At 34.2% G+C, this 17,356-nt stretch overlaps 1 protein-coding gene and 1 pseudogene across 2 annotated transcripts in view; one reads left to right on the forward strand and one right to left on the reverse strand.

The window, feature by feature from the left end:
* Positions 1–4,857: 4,857 nt before the first annotated feature.
* On the forward strand, positions 4,858–5,843 carry LOC116870370 (annotated as a pseudogene).
* Positions 5,844–14,236: 8,393 nt separating this feature from the next.
* The window catches only part of THEMIS (thymocyte selection associated), a 184,435-nt gene continuing 181,315 nt past the window's right edge, over positions 14,237–17,356 (reverse strand). For both annotated transcript variants that reach the window (XM_032862500.1, XM_032862499.1), the window contains one exon: positions 14,237–14,395. In XM_032862500.1, coding sequence (XP_032718391.1) covers positions 14,333–14,395 — 63 coding nt within the window. In that variant the 3' untranslated portion in view covers positions 14,237–14,332. The remainder of the gene's footprint in view (positions 14,396–17,356) is intronic.

Genomic DNA, 17,356 nt, shown 5'->3' on the forward strand with positions numbered 1-17,356 from the left:
AAATAAAATAAAATAAAATAAAATAAAATAAAATAAAATAAAATAAAGAAAAGAAAAAAAGTGAAGTATGGGCGCCTAAAAGGGAGAAGAAGCAAGCTTTAGGAAAATAGGGCCTCTTGGATTTATGAACTAGATGACTAGCAACATCTAGTGGTCATTCCTATAATCAAGCCCGCTCTTCATTTCTCCACTGTTGCTTAGAATTCAGTCATATGGCAAAAGTTTAGCAGGTATTGTGAATTAAGTAAAATTTAAAAATTAAGCTGTTGATGACGTGATTTCTCTTTTACTTCTGTTCTCAAGGGCCAGCATGTCTGCCATCTGCCCCTTGCCAGACTGTTCACTTCTGTATTGAAAGCTTTCCAGGACTTCAATAAAATAGTACATGCTGTCTGAAAAATAATAATGTTATTTAATTCTTTTTTTCAAAAAAGATTTTATTTATTGGTTTGAGAGAGAGAGAGACCATACAAGCATTGGGGAGGGGAAGAGGGAGAAGTAGACCCCCCCATTGAGTGGGAAACCCAGCACTGGACTCAATCCCAGGACCCTGAGATCATGACCTGAGCTGAAGGGAGACGCTTTAATGACTTAGTCACCCAGGTGTCCCCTCTAATGTTATTTAATTCTTAAGATATTATATTTATACTTAAATTATATATTTATACTTAAATTATACTTAAATTATATTATACTTATACTTAAATTAAGATATTATATTTATACTTAAATTATACTTAAATTTATACTTAAATTATGTAAAATATATATTGGTATATTTTAAAATAAAAAAAATAAAATAGGGCCACCTGGGTGGCTCATTCAGTTAAACGTCCAACTCTTGATTTCAGCTCAGGTCATGATCTTGGGGTCATGAGATCAAGACCTGCGTCATGCTCCTTGCTCAGCAGGGAGTCTGCTTGAGATTCTCTATCTCTCTCTCACTCCCTTTGCCCTTCCCCTGTAAAATAAATAAATAATTTTTAAAAAATGAAATAATAAAATAATAATGGGAAACAACTGCAATCTAAGAAGTTGGCTTTAATACACTTATATAGTATAGATATACAATACCTATACTACTATTTACAGCTTTGGGTATATGAGCTATAGAATTTAATACATTGAAATGCGAGAGTGTTACTCGTCATGAGAAGGGTGGTAACTTTGCTAAACACAGGAGACTGGACTTAATTTTGCCAACTTTAGCCCTAAGAGGTAAACTAATATTTTAAGACTTCTGCTACAGATTGTCCCTTATTAACTGATTAAAATGGCATGCATGGATTTTGAACCATTGTTTATTTTACTCAACTGTTTGAAATCAGACAATAGGAACAGCAGGTTTCAAACGTTGAATACACATAATCTGGCAGGGAGGGCTCATATGCATACAAAGAAATAATAATAGCTGATAATTACTTGACAACAAAGTATTTTATATTTTTCATGGTCGATATACAAATAAAAAATGAATACCAATTAAAAATTACTATGAAATGGATGATTACTATTAACAGAATTCAAATGCTTTAAAAGATTATTTCTTTCAAATATCAATAATATTTATTATTGATACTGAAAACAGATGCAGGATTGCAAGCTAAAAACAGAGGGGAAATGAAGAAAGAGACTAATGTTGACCGTGTACATTTCAAGTGCCAGACGCTGGGTAGTTCCTCGTGCGCATCAGCCATCTCTAAATCTCCATGACACTTCTGGAGACAGATGTCAACAGCTGTGCCACCCACCCCATTTTATAAGGAAAGAAATGGACTTCCGTTCCTGTGATCCTACAGTGGGTAAGTGACAAAGGTGGCTCTGAATTCAGTTCACTCTGACTTCAAAATCAATGCTGTTGTAGATAATACTGCTATACACATCTAGGTGCATGTCACCCTTTGAATTAGTATTTTTGTATTCTCCAGGTTGATTGCTAGTAGTGCAATTGCTGGATCATAATGTAATTCTATTTGATATTAGTACAATTAACATAGTCTGTGTTATTTCAACCCTTTAAAAGATTGCCTTATGACCAGTATGTAGACAATTTTACATAGAATGTATTCTCTATATGTCGACTTGATTAAGTTAATTAAGTTAATTAAAACTTTTTAAAAAATCAGCTTGTTCCATGGTAGAGATTGGTATATTAAAAATCACCCATTATAATTGTAGAATTGCCTATTTTTTTAATTTCTTGTGAAATTTTTAGCTTTATCTATTTTAAACCTAAGATATAGAGGGTAAGTACTTACAGTTGTTAAATTTCTGTTAATGTGTTAAATTTATAGTCTAATTTTTTTTATTATAACATATAACCATTTTATCTTTGACATTGATTTGGCCTTAAATCTTTTTTTTAAATCTAATTCCAATAAAGCTTCACTAACACTCAAAGAAAAAAAAACAATGCTTTCAGTGCTTATCAAATTTTCACATATGTACACTAAAAGTAAACTCTGGGCAAAATGCTCTAAATACAATATCAATAATTTTTAGTTCTCTCATTTTTTCACCAGTCTTAGAAAAATAGCTCCTGGGTCACATGTTGTCTTGCAGGCTGCCCCACTGCTCAAGTCTGACTTGTATTCATCAATGAACAAATTTCTTCATTTCACACTTTCATTCAACTATTGTGTTAAGCATTCAGGAGACTAGAGAAAGCTTAAGATACAAATCTAAGTTAAAGGCAACATAGTGTATTGAACTTATACAGCATTAGATATTCATCTATTAAAAAAAAACATGTATTGTGTATCTACAATGTGACATGGCAGATACAAAGACCTGAATACCGGAAAATTACTGAAAATATTCACAAGTATGCACAACCCTGAAGACACATTGTACCCTATGTACTATATATAGTGGTTGAGAAGAGGCAGGAATGATGACGTCTGCTTGAAGAACGTCTTGCAGAACTTACAGAGATGTTTGAAGTCTGCAGTGCACTAACCTGATTGAGATGGAATGGAAGAGGAGAACATGGGAAGGCAAGAAAGAAACTGAGAGAAGTATATGGCCTTGAAACATAACTAGAAGGTAATACTACATCGTGGGTAATGACTCTTCATGGCTTTAGAATAATGAGAAATTGACATCACCACTGAGATGCAGGAGAGTTTGATGCAGTGAGAAGAAGCTCTTAACTTCTTAAATTAACTTAATGACTTAAGTTAATGTTAACTTAACAACTCTTAACACATTAGCTGGTCTAACCTGACACGTTCTTTCCACGTCTAACCTGACACGTTCTTTCCACGTCTAACCTGAGACGTTCTCTTTCCACAACATTGTTCCCTGATTGGAGTTACTAATCATCCATTTCCTACTTTGGCAACACTTTCTATTTTATATAATAGATATATTTCTATTTAATATAGTTGAAACACTGTCCCTTTGTTATGTTGAAACTGTAGTGTGTTTATTGTCAAGGTGAAACAATAATACCTCTATAATTTAGACCCTCAATCATTGCTTTACACAGTGGCAAGGAACCATAAAAATGTACAAGCTGATGTTGCATAGTGAGCTTAACTGTCAATGAGAATTTTTAAAATTGTTCCATGATCTTTACAAATTTTGCCTAAACATGAAAACAACTTACTGTCAGTTAAAAATGTGTAAGGAAATGAAAAACAATAGTAAAACTCATATTTGTCTAATATACTGTAAGTGAAAGCATTGGGAACATTGAGAATTAAGGTGTCCTATTTCTTTGTAAAAGACATACCAAGAGGAATGCGGCCAGTCCTTGCCTCCTTCTCCCCATGTCTCTGACAATGCAGAGTGAGCATACCTTGGTGAATTGTCATTTTCCTTTCTAAGTTTGAATGGCTTCCAGCGTTGCATCCTTGCAATGCGGTGAAATATGCCAAGAGCTCCTCTAATGTGCAGGTTTGTGCAGTCGCCACCTCCCCATCTTCCTCCTCCTTTATGCTGCTCAGCTGGCCATCACCAGGTTGCTCAGGCTGCATACCTAGAGTCTCCGAGGCAGCCAAGTCAACATTCCCATAGTCAGCTTCACTTCCAACTGCATTCACGTCTGACAAATCTTACTGCCAGTGTCATTGCCTTTCATTTATTTGCTGCATTCTCATTTTCATTGGCGTCTTTGACACCCATTTTGAACTATCTAATTTTCTAAATGTCAGTTGAGTTTATCACTGGGAGACCAGGGAGCAACACAATTACATGCGTGGCTGTCCTGTGTGAACACAAGGAATGACAGAGGTGCCGTGAGTGAGCAGCCACTAACATATTTCAAAAGAAATGACGTAATTAGCTACTGATCAATATGTACATGTGTTCTTTACATAGAGATTTGTGGAATGAAGAGCTAGCATCCCTGTTTGCACTTTGTAAACTTAGCTCATTGACTGTGATACTAAATTTTGAACTGTGTTATTAGGGGAGTGTTATTATTTGGTATTATTTAACTAAACCACGGTAGCTGAAAATTATGCATAGTGGCACAGTGCAAGACACACACACACAGAGGATTAAGCACACCAAAGATGGGGAACAACTGGAAATCTCATATGCAGCTGATTGAAATGAACAATGAACATAGGATAATTTTGGGAAATATTTTGAGAGTTTCGTAAAAAGTTAAATATATACCTACTGTATGACCCAGACATGTCATTCCTAAATATTTACCCATCAGAAATAGAAGCATATATAATAAAAGAACTTGTAGACAGTTGTTCCTAGTAGCTTTATTTGTAATAGCCAAAAACTGGAAATAATAAAAATGTCTATCAACCTGTGAATGAATAAACAACTTGTGGTATATCCACACAATGGAACACAGCAAGACAAAGGTTAAAAAATTTATATAGGCAATATAGCATGTATGACTCTCAAAATAATTACACTGGCACAGAAGTAAAAGAAAAAATTATAGACTCTGTGACTCCACTTATAAAAAGTCTGGAAAAATGCAAACTGATTCATAGTGATAGAAAGAGGACAGAAAGCAGTCAGAAAGAAGTGACTGAGAAAAGTAAGAAGACCAAATCAAAGGTACATGAAGAAATTTCTTGGCATTATAGATATGTTCATTATGTTGATAGAGATGGTGGTTTTAGGGTTTAAATATATGTCCAAATTATTCAAACTTTCCATTATAAATATGTGCAGTTTATTCTCTGTCAATTATATCTCAACAAAGCTGTTGTAAAAGTAAATATATAAATATACTTCATTTTTCTTTGTCTTTTACTGTCACTGACTTTGCATATATTTAAAATTGTTGTTTTATACTTGTTTAATGGTGGTATAAATTAACTGAAATAAATTTGGTTTAGCCATTCCTTGCTGCTGTGGACTGTGGGCCATCGGTGAAGGATCTCAAGACGGCTGGGCGAAAACTTGTTCTAAAATTCATTGACTGGGTAACTTTCAGAGAGATCATATGCTGAAACCAGAAGGCCATTTTTGACTCCACGAAATCCTGGAAAGAGACACCTACCTCCAAATTGGCTACTATCTCAAGAAACCACCTGCTATCGACTGGGCTTACTAGAAGGCCAATGTGGCAAATGCTGGGTTGGTAGATGACTTTGAGAAGAAGTTTAATGCCCTGAAGGTTCCTGTGCCAAGGGTAAATATACTGTTGGGATGGATGCTGAAGAAAAAGAAGATGTGAACAGTTGTGCTGACCTTTCGTCTTTCTCAAAGGCCAGAATTGAGGAATATAAAAAAGAGCTGGAGAAGATGAAGAATGTAATTCCATTTGACTAGTTGACCACTGAAGACCTGAAGAAGTCTTCCCAGAAACCAAATTAGACAAGAAGTATTCTTATTGGCTTTAGAAGCCAATTGAAAATGTATAAACTTGAGTTGGGGAGAAAGCTCTGGCCCTCGTATTATAAATGCTGGACATTAAAAATAACGATATGATACATAAAATAAAATATATTTGGTTTGACATTTTCCCAAGAATTTGTTCTGATCTTTTGTATTATAAGGCAAGAATTAATTATTCATACAATATATTTTAAGTTCCATGCCATTCTTACTATCCAGAAAATTTCTAAAAATAAGTAATGAAATCTATAAGATTTTTAGACTTTTTACCTTAATTATGTGGCTAATAGATCCATATAATTTTATTATTAGAAGTAGTTAATGAAATCTGAAAGATTATTAAGCTTTTTATCTTAATTGAATGACTAAGTAGATCAGTGTAATTTTATCATTAAACGTAATTAATAGAGCTGCCAGCTGTTAGAATAGGAACCTAACTGGTCACAGAAACACTTAAAAAAATAAAAACTGAGCTTCCTTTTTTCCAGTGGGGAAGTTTCCAATTACTTTAGAGAAAATAAATTAGGATAATTTAAAATGTAGATTATAATTCTGGACATACTATTCAATTTAAAATAAAATTTAAAATTTTACTAAAATTCCCATTTATGATTGGTTTAAATATACTCTCCAGAAATGACATAAATGGTTGGTATCCTAAAATGAATTTACTGAGCAAAACATTTGAAATAGTATTTTAAAATAAGTATCGGTAAGTTTTATACTTGCAGAAATCAGGGGAAAACAGGCCTTCTCCTTTGCTCCTCATAATTTATGTTTAAGCCTATGTTTTGACATCACTGAGTCAAACTTTAAGGCGGACATATCTATGAATCAGAACAGCAGCAGGTAGGAGACAAGGGGCCAAATCTAATCATTCATGCTTTCTTATTGCTGTTGCCAGATGGTAATTGGGTGTTTGTGGCCCTGATTGTGGTTAATGGTGAGGTATTCTTGCAAATAAAAATAAAATTAATAAGTTTATATGCATAGTTCACTTTATATAAATTGATGAATAAGTTAAAAAATATCAAGTGTCAGAAGCATTAAAACTGCTAGTTGTCAGTTTGGGCATATGATTCTGTGGAGTACTGTTGACCTCACCCAGAGTTTGGAAGGTTACAGTATCTTAGTAATGTTGCTTGGCATTTCCAGTGATTAAATATTTGCTCTAAGCTATAGTTCTTTGTAGCTACTTTAACAGAAGAAGTGCAAAAAGAAGACAGGAATGTTGTTGAATACCCCAACATGAAATCAGAAACTGATCTAAATCTAATACAGCCTAAGCAATATCAAAATCAAGGTGACAAAATCTTTTCACTATTGAAATGAGTGTATAGAAAACAACATGTACCCTAAAAATTCATCTTAATAGTTCAACCAACAATAATGAAACATTTTCTATGCCTGGAATATTTGTCTCAGAACAAAGATCAAGATTATGGATGAGGACATTTGCTGCTTTTTGTGTTGTAAAATTTGATTATAAGAATAATTAATGTTAAACAATAAATAATTGTTTTATTATCATTTAATTTTAATGATTTTTATTTAACATTTATTTCATTAATGTTCCCTTCTTTAACTTTTTTCTAATAATCAAATATCTATTTCAAGTAAATATTTTTACATTTTATCACAATATATTGTCTCTTAAGAATAATAAATCAAGCATTTATTATCATCTCTTTATTTTTTAACTAAAAACCTTTGAAACTAAAATTCTGTCACACAAAATGATTTCCTATTTATTATTATGGGCATTTATTATTATTTTCAAGCATATGGATAAATTATCATTTTAAAATATAAGAAAAACTTGTGATTTGGAGAATTCCCCAGATTCCCTACTAATTCCATTTCCTATGCCCAAATTCCCAGTATTAGTATCCATATGGAATTTGAAAGCACCTTGTTAGCAGTTTTATTTATTCCCCACTTTAACAGTCCTGTATATATAGATTTATTTGAAGTCTAACTTCACCTTTAATTTCCATGGCTTGTGGGTTATTAGTCCTGGGTTATCAAGTTGTTCCAAAACTTTCTAAACCCATGTTCAAAATTTCCTTTCCCTATACTTTGTTGTGAGAATAGAATGTAGTAGTATTTTGAGTACATCTTTGCATACATATATCAAAATAAAATAACTCAGTTACTCAAAACATTCTACAATGACAAAAATCACCAAAAGTAACATAAAACAAAATATATGGTCTAATTCTCACTCTCATAAATGAAACATATTTTTAACAGACTCTGATAAAGTGAATTAATATTTTAGACTTTCAGGATCTAAATGAGAAAAAAAATATGGATAGCTTTTACTTTTTAATACTTTAAGTATATGAACCAGTAATCCAGATGAAATTATTATCAGGCAATTATTTCCATGTAATGAGAGATGAGAAAAGATTTGGCCATTCTCCCCCAATGGCATACTATGAGTCTAGTCAAGGATATGACCACTTAAAACAGTTTTGCCACTATTTCACTATCAACCTCTAACTTAGAAATAAGAATTCCTCACGTATCTTAATATTCATTGTAAGTACGCAGCCCAAGCTTGAGGTTTCCTCATATTGTACAAAAAGAAATAAAAAGAATTCAATTAAATATCAGGGTTATGTCTAAAAATGAATAAATACCATTATCTGTTAAATACTTTGATAACACTGACTAAAGAGTTTAGCTTTTACTTTTGAATATTGTATAAGATAAGAATTTGGCTTACATTGTAGAAGACATTTATTTTTAACAAAAAGATTTGGGGGCATCTTAAGAAACATGCTGAAGAAAATGTGTTTCTTATCTTTTATTAGTATGTGGGATAAATATATGAAAATATTTATGAGATTATCCCAAGGAAAAAATGCATTCCAGCAAGATAAAAGTATATGCCTACTAACAGAGTAGTAGAGCAAAGGCAGAGCAAAAGTATGTGCCTACCATTACATACAATAAAATAAAGTGCTTGCAGGGGATTATAATGTGCACTTTTGAGGGAGGTTTGCTGAATATCTACTTCCTCTGTTAGCCACATCAAATAGCACTGTTTTACTTATATCATTTTTCTTATATTTATTATGAAATATTTCATATATACAAAAACCTAAATATAACATGATATAATATATATATCATATAAATACATACAAGAATAAAAACATACACAGACACACACACACAAGCATAAGAAATAGAGCATTACCAATATACGCGAAGTCCCTTAAGTTCCCATCCCTATCCCACCTCAAATTCCACCGTAGGGGTAGGTACTGTTTTGAAACTTATTCTTATCATTCTCTTGCTTTATCATATACATGCAACAAAGCGCACAACTGTTACATGTAAAGCTCAATGACTTTATATCTATGTGTATGCTCGTGTAACCAGAACAGAGATTAAGATATATTAACATTTCCTGTGCCCCCAGAAAGCTCTATTGTATCTCTTCCCAGTCATACCAACCCCAATGCTGCAAACAGTATACTTCCTTCTATTAACATAAATTGGTATTGCCTGTTTTTAAAATTAATATAAATGGAATCAGAGAGCATATATTTTTAGAGGGTGGGGGAAGAGCTGAGGGAGAGGCAGAAAGAGAGAATCTTAAGCAGGCTCCATGCCCAACACAGAGCCCAATGTGCCCAGTGCAGGGCTTGATTTCAAAACCTTGAAGACATGACCTGAGTCGAGATCTAGAGTCGGACACCTAACTGACTGAGCCACCCAGGTGCCCCCAGCAGATATGACTTCTACTATTTAACACTGTGGCTTTGAAATATATTCACATTGTTGTGTGTATCATAGCACTCAAATTGTTGCTGCCTCATTTTCCAGGATTTGTCTGATCTACAGCTCATGGGCATGGATTATTCCCATTTTGGAGCTGTTATGAGTAAGGCTGATACAAACATCTTTGTACATGTCTTATTGGTAGCCTAATGCATTCAATTTTGTTGGATTTACACCTATGAGTGGAAATTCTGGGTCAGAGGTAGGTATATGCTTATTTTTAGTAGATACTGCAGATTGCCAAAGTAAATGTATCACATTAAACTCCTACCAGCAATATGTGTGAGTTCTGATAGCTCCACACTTTCTTCAGAACTTATTCTTTTCATTTTTTTCTTTAAATTTTAGCCATCTGGTGGATTTGTAATGGTGCATGTCATTGTGGCTTTAATTTGCATTTTCCTAAAGACTGCTATGATTTTGAACACATTTACATATGCTCATTATCCATTTGGATATCCTTGTACATGAAATGCCTGCTTAAGTCCTTTAACTTCTCTTAAAATTAGGTTGTCTGCCTTTTACTTAATGGTTCGTAGGAGTTATTTTTATGTTCTGGATATAATTTTTATGTTGAATGTATATATGCAAAAAATCGTCTCCCATTCTGTAAATTCTCTTTTAACATAACCATTCCTTCTTGATTCTCAGATCTTTATATCTGGATTTATTTTCTTTCTTAGAGTACACCCTTTGTGTAGTCTAGTACTGAGAATTCAAGTCACTGCAAATCCTGGTTTTGATTACCTGTGAAAGTCTTCATACTTATTTTTAAAAATTACTTAATTTGGTTCACATTTCTTGAGAGTTTTTCCCCTAGAACCCTGGCTTTTAGCTTCTGTTTTGACCTTAGAAAAGTCTACTGTTTTCCCAATTATTGCCCTAGCCTTATCTTTGTACTCATCTTCTCAAATTTCACTATAATATGATGTGTTGCTAAATTACTTTTTTATCTTTCTTGAGATATGCTATACTTTTAATATCTGAGAATTAGAATCATTTATCAATTCTAGAAAATTCTCACATATCATCTCTGAATATTGCTTCACGTCAGCCTTATACCACTCTCTTAATTTAATTACATAAATGCAATGCCTTCTTGAACTCATCTCAACATCTTTTAACATCTCTTTTATATTTTCTGTTCTTCTTTGAATCATTCTGCATAACTTAAGGTCTATCATCTCATTAGCTTTCTCTTCTGTTGTGTCTAACTTTTTAAAAAATTATTATGTATTTTTTGTTTCCTTTGTATTCTTGCAAGGAAAACACCACTGAATCTCTCTTTCATGTTGTCCATCAAATATATGAGACACCATAGGTTCACCCAGCATCAAGTTTATTCAGCTTTAATAAAGGGGAGAAAGCAGATAGGAGCACTACGTGAGAAGGATAACTCTGGAAGCTTCAGACATGCAGGTGCGGCATCTCATGTGCCCAATCATTTGTACTCTTCTTAGAAATGACAAGACAGTGATAAGAGTGTCAGTCACATTAGAATAGGGAAGCCAGAGAGGCTAGAGCCCCTCAGTACAAGTATCTTTCTGGTCATCTAAAGGGGGATGTAGCTAGCTCCTACTCTTTAGCATGGCTTCAGTATCTTAATGACAGAGTATGAAATAAATAAAAATAACAGCCATGCACAGAGTGCTTGAGTTTATCCTTTCATAAAATAGATCAAGTAATAGATGGAGTCTTCTGGGCAAAGTCTATTTCACAGTAAGCTTACTGGTTCCATAGATACTACTAGTGGTCATTCCCTCATTTCTCAAGTTATAATCAAAATAGACATACATAGTGGCTCTTGGAACCACAGCAATGGTCCCTTGGTCTGTGGAGCAAGAGCTATACTGGTAGAAAAAACCTGAGATGAATCCTTTGAACCCCTTCTTCACTTTCTTCTGACCAATATTGTGAACATAGAACAAATCATATCCCACGTGTATTGGCAGAAATCAGTGCTCCCCTCAAAGATTTGAAGATATATAACATGTTAGATAGGAACAATCCTTAGGGAGGAAAGTCAAATAAAGTGTGGAAGGAGATAGGAAGAACCAAGTGGGGTTGAGACTAAAATTTGAAGAAGTGTCTTCTGGCCAGGCATTTGTACAGTACCCAAGGGACTGAGGTGTGTGGATATCTGGGCAAAAAGCATTTCTTACAGAGAGAAAGCAAATGCGATGGCCTTGAAGCCAGACTGTCATGACGTGTTGGATGAGCAGTGGGGAGACCAGCATGGCTTGAGTTCATTGACTGAGAAGAGGCCAGAGAAGTGACAGTAATAAATCATGTGGGACTTTGTAGATCATTTTAGGAATCTGGGCTTTTACTCTTGAGTGAGGTGGGAAGTAATGTGGTGAGAAATAATATGTGTTTTTTTTTTTTAATATGTGTTTTAATGAGATCATGCTGGCTACTTCATTAAGAATAAACCGATTGGCAGTGAGAATAGGAGACCTGCTATGGGGTTAGTACAGGTGGAAGCAGTAGAAGTGGTAAAATTGTGGAAGTATTTTTATACTTTCATTCTATCAGATTCAGTTGTTAGTATTCCAGCTTCCTGGGAGATATTCCCACAAATTTCATATATCCTCTTCCCTTTAGAAGTACATGTATCTTGAGCCTTTGGATAAACATCCAGAAGTTTCATTAATGTTGACCTTGATCTTAAAACAAACACTTTTTATATTAAAGTCCTGATTATAAGAGCCAAACACATCTCAAAAAAAAAATTTACCTTTAGTTCATTTCTCACTCCCTTTCATCCCCTTCATAAAGTTGCTTGCCTGATTCTATTAAGAGGAGAGCAATACTAATAATTGGGAGTTTTGGCATCTCTCTACACAGCCTGACCCTACTGTGAACTTTGGTCATTGTGTCCAGCATTCTGGGTCCCTGCTTATGGCAGAAGGGCAAATTCTGGATCCCTGCTTGTGGCTTCTTTAACACAGGAGGCATTCTCCTTAGTGTGAAAAGCTGAATTCAATTCCAGTTAAAGAATTTTAACTCAGTTTTTATAGGATGAGTCATTCCACAGTTAAACATGATAAAGGACACACACACACACATACAAACAAAAGAAAGTTAGAAAATTTATTTTCAACCTTCCAAAATCTTCCACAGATGAACTTGACATTGATTAACACTTTTCAATAGCAATAGCCCTGGAAGCAAAGTACCTAAAAGGATTTGTATGAAGTTAGAGATGTTTATAGACAATGTCCCCTAGAAAGACCCAGGTGGTTAATGACCAAACCTAAGGCATGCATTCTCTTGATTTTCCTATCAAAGGACTGAACTTACTAAAAGTAATAGTTTTATTGTTCTCATATACCAAATTAAAACCACTAATTATTCACTGTTTTTTGAAAAATAGAAAATTGGCCTATGAGTTTTAGGAGTTTGCCAACATTGCTCAATTGAGAAAGGATTCTCTGTGGAATTTAAATGTGGGGACGTAAGCTTTGAAAAGTTCTTGTTCTCATGGGCACAAACCAGAAAAATAAGTAAAGGCAAAACCATCTCAGAAAATTCAGAAGTTATAAATAACAAACTATAACATCACATCAAGTCACTAAATGATCTTTAGGGTATTGGAAATCAGAATTCATTTCTGCTTAAAAAGAAAAACAGGTAAGGGGAAGTAAGCTATAATCAGAATATAAACATTGTGTGAAAGATCTCTTACTGCGTTTTTGTTTTTGTTTTTGTTTTTTCCTGTTGAAAAGATGTTTCATGATTTGTTGTCTTCCAAAATTCTTTGGTACTAAACCAATGAAAAAGTTTTCTATCTAATATAAAATAATTATGAAATAGGGGATTAACCAACAGTTTTTGTATGGAGTATGACCTATGAACAAAGCCCAAAGCTTGCCATTAAATTCCTGTGTAACTAACAAGATCATTTCTCTGTCTCTTCATTTTGCTAGAGGCAAAATAATATTGTCCCTCTAACTTAATACATAACAATACATAAATGAGATTGTTTTCTTATAATCTTAACAAGCATCCATCTAAAGTGTTATCTAGTATACAGTACATTAAAAATAGAACATATTATCAGATTTTCAATGATACAACCAGAGTTCAGTATCATTTTCAATGATACTGAACTCTGGTTGTTAGGAGTCAGGGGAGAAAGTTATAGAGAATTCCCATGACTCATGATAGTTTTGGCTGTTAAGCCTCAAACACTTATTTACAAACAAACTGAAAATGTGAAATCAAACTAATTTTCACAGCTCCAAGGAGATCAGATAAGATACTTAGGTATCTCAAATCACTCTCAGATATAATTACTTTTTAAAGTTATTTTTAGCACAAATGATGATAATTCTAGAAAAATGGCAAAACAAATCCTCAAAAACTGAAAATATTTGGTGAGCTTTCATCCTATTTTCAACTGGTTTTTACTCAGAAACTGAAAGATGAAATTAATTTCCAATTGCCTCATGAGTGGAAGGGACAATAAGAACTGCAAAAAAGTATGCACATTAAATAAATATGTCCTAAGTAACAATACAGCAATATATACAGATTTGGACACAACAGAATAGACTATGTGAATCCCATATCATAGGTTTCTCTTTAAGTATTATCTGTTAAAACTTTTGAGGTTTTTTTTTTTTCCTTTGCAGTGGCCAGTTTCTTCTGAGGTCTGTTGGGGAATAGTTGTCTTCACTTGAAGGCTGAGCTTACTTTTCCATTGCAACATTTATGTTCACTGCCCAGCTGGCTTCAGTGGCATCTCATTATTTTTGATGTTTTTTACTTTTGAAGATTTCTGTAAATAAAGAAAAATAAGAGGGGTTCATCAGAAATATGTATTGGAAGTAGCCAGGAAAGAAACTATGTGCTTTCAAATAATATTTATAGTACACTCACAGGCATGTATGTTTTTTGAAAAATAATTGGGAGCACATTAAGAGGATGCAAACACACAAAAACAAAACTGAAGTAAACTAATCTAAACAAGGAAGAAATGTAAACTCAAGGCAGAAATTTCTATGAGGTTGGACACAATACCTTAAGTTTGCAAAGTGTTTCTCTGGTTACATAGTGCTTTTCTTTAGATTTTAGTTAATCTTTATAAAAACTCCAGTATGCAGGTAGCGTAAGGTAAAAAACCAAATCTGCAATGAAGAGACCTGCCCAGCAATCACACAGCAAATAAGAGACTGAAGCTTGATTGTGCTCTAAAAGTGTCTGATTGCAGACCCATCACCTTGGCTGTGCCACGATGCCTACAGAATGGAACCCAAACCTCGTGGAGTTCTAAAGACTGCAGAGGAGGAAAAGAGTAATGATAAACGTTAAACTGAATGGGTCTCAAGCATAAGCAGAGTGACCTACCCTCTCATGAGCATATTCGGACTTGACATTAATGTACAATAACATCATATCAAACCCTCAAGGAAAGCAAGCTACACTGCAGATAGGAATTCTGTGTGTTCAAGCAAGACACTTCATTCCTTTCCATTATGGCTTTGTGGAACATGGGGGATGGGTGGTTTAAAAAAATTCTAACAGCATGCACTCTAATGGTCAAGAGGTACAGAAGACCAGTCCTCTCTTGCTTTCCCATACTTCCATTGTACTAGTGATCTGTTAAGTGTTAGTCACATGACCCTGAAGAGGAACACTCTGAGGCTCTTGACTCTGAGCTTTCATTTGCCTATGACTTCCTCCCTTCCTTCCCTCCTTCCTTTTCTTCCTCTTTTCCCATCCATTTCTTCCTTCCTTTTTTCCTCTCTCCGTCTCTCTCTTCTTCCTTTTGTTTTTTCCTTCTTTCTATTCCTCCCTCTCTCTTTTTCTCTCTCCCCTCCTTTCCTCTCCCACCACCCCCCTTCTTTCATTCCTCCCTTCCTTCCTCTCTCCCTCCATTCCTTCCTTTCTTCCTTCCTTCTTTCTTCCTTTTCTGCTATATACTAGCTTTATAATCTTAAAGAAGTTACCTAGCCTTTATGCACCTCATTTCCTCATCTTTAAAATGAAGAAGGGGGAAGGGATAATAATCCCTATTTTACAGGGTTATGACAAAGATGAAATGAACCAACAGATGTAAAGAATTTTACATTTAACACTAAGAAGTTTAAGTTGTCTCCCCAACTGTTAGCTATTTTTAATTATAGGTGTGAAATATAAAGACAAAATATAGCTTTGTGACCTCTGAGGAGCTCATAGACTAACCGGGGAAGAAGAAAAGAGATGTCAAAGTAGAAAAAAGTGGAATTTCTCCACACACCATGTTAATTTCCCTGGAAATCTCAATTTATGTTCTTGTGTCAACACTTCCCAGTGTTAACTAGGGCTGGGGTTGGGAGTACATGGTGGGATGTGAGTAGTCAGTGGCCTAAAGAGAGAAAGCCTGGATTCCATGGTCTTCTTGATTTTATTCTCTCTAATTATCTGCTAGCCCCAGCTGCTACCTTTAGATTTTTAGGTCCTCCTCACATCACAAATAGTAATAAAACTTCCCACCATCGAGTATACATTATAGATGAAAGAACACAGGATTTTTAGGCAGTATGCCCAGATTTAATTCCCACTTCTATCACCTACAATCTTTGTGATTTTATCTGTAAAAAAGGGATAACAACATTATTTCTCCTACAGTATTGCTTTTCTTGGGGAAGGGGAGGAGGGCAAATAAAATCGAGATATTGTAGGACAGAGAAGGGGAATCTGAAGAACTAGGTCTGATTCCTAATTCTAAGACCTACAGGCTGTATGTCTGGTGGAATGTCTGAATTCCATTTCTCTATCAGGGAATGAGTTGTGATAGTAATAAGTGAATCACAGAGTTGAGGAAATAGCAAACGAAATAATGGTCCTGCAAGTGCTTTGCACAACGTAAAGTGCTACAGAAATATTACCTGTTATTATCATCTCATATTCACATAAAACTATGATAAGCCTGAAGTCTGAAAGTTCAATCTGTCATCTTGACAGTTATTAGTCTCACTCTCCCTTGTCAATAAACTGATTTAAGATAGGATATAGTTAAGCAGAATAACAGAGGAGGTGAGGGAATCAGAATAATCAGATTATCTCAATATAAAATAATAGGATTTAAATAATCTTTGTTTTGGAAGGGACCTTACAAGTTGCCTTTCCTTGCTTGATCTAGCCCAATCTTCCATCCAGTGTAAGAAGGCCCCCAAATAACACTTGTGTTCTTGTGGCCGATTCAGGTTGACAGAATGGATTTTACATTGAATAGAAATTGAGTTCTTTATTGTGTTAAATTGTAAGAATCTCAATGCGTGCAGGAACTGATTTTCCTGACAATAATTTAGATTTTAAAATTCTAATTGATTTAAAAGCTTCAACTCTTTCAGCATTCATCAACTCTTCCTTTTGGAAATGTGACAAACCTAACATGGAGGTGATGTTTCTTACATTGAGCTGAATATTCACTGATTGCTTTTGAATTTACATTTACTTAAATGATCAAATTAACTGAGGGGTGTGGAATTGAGTACACTCCTTTGAGATCAAGCCAAACACTTCATCCACAGAAGGACAGATAAACAATGCAGTTTAGTTTTGTTTTTCTCTCTAAAAAGTATCCTCTGGTAGTTAAAATCTGCATCTTTGTAAGAATAGCCTACTGTTCAATCCACAAAATAAAGCTTTATATACGTAACATCAGATGAACTTTTTGAATGAGAAGATTAAGGTGAAAGAAAAGTCTCCATTTCCTCTTACTTTATAAAAATCAAGTTCAAGTATATCTAAAATT

Source organism: Lontra canadensis, unplaced genomic scaffold (assembly GCF_010015895.1).
Source record: "Lontra canadensis isolate GAN:19392208 unplaced genomic scaffold, GSC_riverotter_1.0 scaffold23, whole genome shotgun sequence".
NCBI lineage: Eukaryota > Metazoa > Chordata > Mammalia > Carnivora > Mustelidae > Lontra > Lontra canadensis.